We start from the raw sequence: 5,869 nt of genomic DNA on the forward strand, positions 1-5,869 counted from the left end.
GCAAGTGTCACAATTAGCATATATAGCTCCTCCTAGTGATTGAGCAATATTGTTTATAAAGTTAACTTTCAGCTCATTAATGAAGTGAAATGCACTGTTATATTCCAGCATAAAGGCTGAACCACGATTGGCAATGTTATTAATAAAATTGAGATTTCCTTGAAGTGTGGCATTAGATCCTATGATTCTAAATACAGACCCATAATTGTTTATGAAGTTACCTGGATGAGAGATGCTGCCATTTATAATAATTCTATTGTAGTGGGGGTATAAGTCATGTTTGCATTGTTTGGGTAATCATTTGTACGGCTTCCAATGTAGAAATTTTAATAAATACCTGCTCCTAAGCATGGGCTCCTCTGATAATTGGCATTGCCATTAAAATAGCAATTATTAATGATTGTACAAGAACTGATCGAAGAGTTAAACTGCATTATTAACATTATTCCATATCTACCATAACACCATTTAAAACTGCTATTAGAAATGTTCACAATAGCTGGTAACATTTGTGTATAATATATTGTGAGACCTGCTCCATATATAGCAGGCATGGGATGCCTATAAGTTAAAGGACAGTCCCACCAATAAGGCCAGTAACTTGCATGAAGCTTAAGAAAAGTAGAATTTCTGATTTGCATATAATGGCCAGGTGAATCATTGACTGCTGAATGTGTTGTTAAATTTGTATACAATACAAATAATCCACTACCATAAAGATAACTGTTAAATGCAGGCCATTTGATATCAAGGAAATTAAAAGATGCATTAGGGAGATTAACTGCTACAATAGCAAACCCAGTGTAGTTCAATATAGTGACATTTGTCACTTGAACATTAGCAATATTGCTCAATAGCAAAGCAGTAGCGTGATCATCTGTGAAAGAAAGGTAACTTGTAGAATTGATGTCACTATCTAATGTAGTGAGATTAATACCACAATTATTAAAACAAAGTCCTCTCATTGTTAATGAGCCATTGGAACTGTAAAACGCAAACCCACTAGTCCAGTTCTTACTTGAATTTGTACAGTAAGTGTGAGCTATAGCATCACTTGGATAACTGATAATGTTAAGAGAATGGCTTATATTAGCTCTGCAGCACTTATTTTGAGTTATTTCATGAGTTACATTAGTATAAAGGAGCAGAGTGACATCATTACTGAATAATACTTCATTATCAGTACACAAGATACTCTCCAATTGGGAACTACCAGTGACATTGTGAATGACATCCACTGGAGATGAATTAGAACAAGGGAAGAAAATAAAAACCAGCAGACAGAATAAACATGAAATCATTCTAGAATACATCACAAAACATACAGACAGTATGCTACCAATTAAGCCTAGTATTTATAATCTATCACTGCTGAAACTGAAAGTGATGGTTGAGACAAAAACTTACTTCATGTTTTACAAAGCAAACAGCAATAGTTTATAGATACAAGAATTCCATAGTGATGATTTCAAATATTAACCAATCTTTTGTTGTTCATTTTAACCACTGTATGATTACCATAACAAATTTAAAGGTTTGATATACAATGACGGAATAGTTTTATGGCTACTAAGATAAAGTTGTTATAACATTTGATCAACAAACAAAACAATTATTGTTTTTGCTTTTCTACGGAAAGTTCTCATCATGTACTTGGTAATTTTAGAGGAAATTTTTACAAGCACTTGCCAAAATAAAACCTATAATGAAACACACCTTTTAAAATCATTGCCCACAAATTTGGCAACCAAAATGAAGCAATTCACCTAAATTTTAATGAGCAGAGTAAATTCATTTATCATAATCTTTATTCCTCACACAGTAATACAGGGAGATTAAAGCTATTTCTAACAATCAACGATAGCATTAATTAAAATATTATAATGTCTAACTGGCCTAGTCCGATACTGATGTGATAAGGTTGGAGCTGCAGCTGGCATCTCACGTCATGTCTTTTTTTCCTCTTTTATCTGTTTGTGTGTGATTCAAGAGCACCTGGTTCAGGAAACAAATATAATGTTATTAATAAAAATAATGTCCCTTCTGTTATGAAAATAATAATAACTGTAACATAATAATAATAATAACAACATGCATTTTTTATTATTAGTCTACATATGGGCCTGATATACATGAACATGTACATGTAGCTGCAATATAGTACAATCAACAAAATTTCAGTTAGAACTGGCTTTAAAACTTCATATATACATAGTATAAGTACATTAATTAATCAATGTGTATCTTAGAAATGTAATAAAATTAAGTTAATTTTGGAGCCATATTTTGAAAAAGCATGAACAGGCTCATTTATTACTGTACAAAATTTAAAAAATAGGCCTATTTAAAAATGGCCATAATTCAAAAATTGAAGTCAGAATTGGCTCAAACTTTCTACATAGCATGAACCTTGAAATATCAATATGTCATAAAATTGAGGGTGATTTCCAAGTGTTTTTTGAAAAAAAACCTTGTGCTTTATAATAGTTATTGCTTTTTTCAAAAATTTGCTACTTATAAAAAATAGCCATAACTTAAGTCAAAATTGGCTCAATAAACATTATGTATCAATAAAAATAATATTTTGGTGCATATAATTTCAGAGCAAGTTTTTGGAATTGGCACATTTCATTAAATTTTGGCTATATATTAATATTGTAGTTTGTCACTCTCATTCACTATTTCTTATTTATTGCATGACATTATTGAAATATCAACTGATGACTAAAATATCAAAATCAACTACATAATGAACTAAAGTCTATTGCTACAACAGTTCAACAACTACAAAATCTAATATGTCTGTTCTTGATAATGTTCATTATCCTATCAAAGGAAGGAGAGTTAGATGGGAATGATCTTATTAAACTTACAGTGTTCAATTCAATTAACACAGCGAACACTAACATCTTCATAGTGTTGACAGTTGTGTTCACCAATAGGAGTACTGGGACAATGAGTGATCTGTGCCTCTCCACCAGTACACTGCACATCATCCATCAATATTGGAAGAGTACCTCGTCCATAGCGAGCACAAGGGTAGACATGACTAGCTGTCCTGTATCCTAGTTGACGACAAACAACATGTGCATCATTTATGTCAAATAAATCGTCACAGACGGTTCCCCAATGACCTTCAGCATACACTTCCAAGCGACCAACAGCATAGCTGCTAGTATTTCTACCATCAACAAGACGAACATTTTCTACAAACATGGACTGCTAATGTTACTATTTACAATTGACATACTTACTCTTGCACATTACACTAGCATCTTCATGATGACGACAGTTATGAGTACCAATAGTCCTCATAGGACATGCAAAAGGACTATACTCATTACCAGCACAACGTAGGTCATCCATTACTATTGGACCAGTTCCCTGCCCAAATCGAGCTCTACGGTATGTTGCAGCAACATCAGGGAAACCCAAATACTTGCAAATGACACGACCATCATTTTCACCAAAATAATCATCACAGACAGTTCCCCACCGTTCATCCCAGTACACTTCAACCCTTCCTTCATATGATCCATTTCCTCCAACTAATCGAAGTGCTCTTTCTAAATTGATAACACTTACATTTAAAATTTCTTTCATACAAATTACCTGGGCAGTATCGAATATTGACATGCTGTATATCATATAATGACATCCTGTTACTCTGGCCAATGGTGACGCTTGCATCAGGTATTGGTATAATTGTAGGACGACCATTTTTACTGAAAGCATATCTACTATAATGCATCAATGAAAGATAATCATATGGTAGAGATTGACTGTCAGAATTAGTTTGTTTGTTAAAATTACTTTCACGTCCACTTCCTATAGTAGTAATAGTTTATTGCATAATATTTAAATTAATGAGTGTACTTATATTGCTAGTTATTATTCTGACATAAGTGTCCCTGTCAGCTCGTGATTGTTCATGATATCTCCCAAGTGCATGCATTATCTCATGAATAGGGATTGCAAGATGGCAACCACTAGATAATGAGATTCGCTGAGGACTAGCATTATTTAGTTTACCAACATAGGACCAGCAACTGGAATCAGAATTGAAAATATTGAAACTAGTTTAAACAGAGCTTACCCTCCTTCACTGACAAATTCGATGTAATCATTATTATAGTCTTGCTTTGGAATAAATCTTAAACAAGTGTGTTCATCGAAAATTCGAATTGAATTGTTTAAGGCATTTATTTCCCTTGTAGCTACATAAAATCAAATTTCATTGTGTAACATTTATACAAATTTTACTAACCAACTCCATTAATTGTGTATGGAATAGTCCTTGACCATTTGCCGTGACCACGAAGCCAGGCTTCAGAACTGACCAACCCATCCCACCCACTACGCTTGAATACTGCAGCCTGCTCTGGAGTCATTTTGATATCTCCCTCTAAAATATCTTCACCACTACTATACTCTCCACCTAAAATAATCGCATATATAGGCTGCTATAAAAAACAAAGATAGCTAACATACTTAAATTAGCTGGTACTTGTGAAACTTCCTCTGTCACTGCAAAAAGGGTTATATAAATGAATACTATTGTGCATTACAGACTGTTGTGACTCACATTCTGTTATCTCAGTCTTAAAGTTATACTTTTCATCACCTTTATCTTTGTTAATGTTTTTGTCATCTTCATCATTATCTTCATGGTCATCTTGGTTATTGGTATTTTTGTCATTCTTGTCATCATCTTGGTCATCCTTTTTGTCTTGAGTATGTTCTTCACCAAGGTCTAGATTGCTTTCTTCCTTGTCTTCTGGCTTGACTGCTAATGGCCCTAACGGATGGTCTATCACAAAAAAGACTAATTCATTATATGACTGTTTCACAACTTACCATCATTTTTGTCTGGCCCAGGGCCACTCCAGCTGCGTTTAGCTTATAATATAAAGAACATGAATGATATCTAAGTTGCAATACATTAAAACTTTACTTGGGCTACAGTTAACAGTTACAAGCAAAAGGACAAGCAGAGCTAGCCTAATCATAACTGCACCGTGCAGATAAGTTGTGCCAAGGATAGACTATTTTATAGATCTATACTGCTTTATATAGCAACAGATGCAATAACATCCTGTCTAGAGTAAAGTTAGAATAGTTAATTAGCTGTATTTATCTATTAAGAGCTACACAAATTATGTAGCAAAGGCTGAGTTTCAAGATGTTGCTCTTTTTTACATGCTGAAGATCTTTATTTGTAACAAACTCAACATACTAGCTTAAAACATTAATACACATGTCCTATGAATAAGATAAAAATAATTCTTTTTGTTATACGAAAATTTAAATATCTTGTGTTGATGTAACCTTTTCCATAGAAGCTACCCTCCTTTTGCCCATAGTTGAGGTGAATATGTTTTTTAATATTACAAGGGAAGTTAATTATTTAATTTGGTAACCTTGATCTTGAGAACCAGGCTAAAAATATAGTGTAAAAAATTAAGAGGCTGCATGAGTTTATGCTTACTATAGCTCAACAGATGTGTGTGAGGTCTCTGCAAGACACTTTATTATTAATGTGTGCATAACTTGTTTAAAGTACATAGTAAACTATAATTGTGCTTCTTGTGATGACATTAATAAGGTTAGTCATGCATATTTCCACTTACTACTCACTCATTAGTAATAATATCTTAAATTACTTGACTATACAGCTGCAGCTTAGTACCAATAAATAAAGTATGCTCAATACTGGAGATGCACATGCAAAATCATGAGATTGATGTGAAAATGCTATTTTAGATTTTCGTGTACATGCAACTTAATAAAGTATTATTATCATTGACTTATTGGTTATCTTTCTCAAGCACAATGTTACTATAGTGATAGTTGTATACCGGTAATGTAA

General features: G+C 33.1%; 1 protein-coding gene across 1 annotated transcript; it reads right to left on the reverse strand.

The window, feature by feature from the left end:
* Positions 1–2,697: 2,697 nt before the first annotated feature.
* Positions 2,698–5,857, reverse strand: LOC100632924 (deleted in malignant brain tumors 1 protein-like). Its single transcript, XM_019997970.1, has 10 exons — positions 4,858–5,857; positions 4,586–4,810; positions 4,492–4,527; positions 4,268–4,438; positions 4,097–4,217; positions 3,877–4,049; positions 3,613–3,828; positions 3,255–3,566; positions 2,874–3,206; positions 2,698–2,826 (listed from the first exon to the last, which is right to left on the reverse strand). The coding sequence occupies exons 4-9, from the start codon at positions 4,389–4,391 to the stop codon at positions 2,884–2,886; spliced, it is 1,269 nt and encodes a 422-aa protein (XP_019853529.1). The 5' UTR covers positions 4,392–4,438; positions 4,492–4,527; positions 4,586–4,810; positions 4,858–5,857; the 3' UTR covers positions 2,698–2,826; positions 2,874–2,883.
* Between the last annotated feature and the right edge of the window lie 12 nt (positions 5,858–5,869).

Source organism: Amphimedon queenslandica, unplaced genomic scaffold (assembly GCF_000090795.2).
Source record: "Amphimedon queenslandica unplaced genomic scaffold, v1.1 AMPQUscaffold_13346, whole genome shotgun sequence".
Lineage (NCBI taxonomy): Eukaryota > Metazoa > Porifera > Demospongiae > Haplosclerida > Niphatidae > Amphimedon > Amphimedon queenslandica.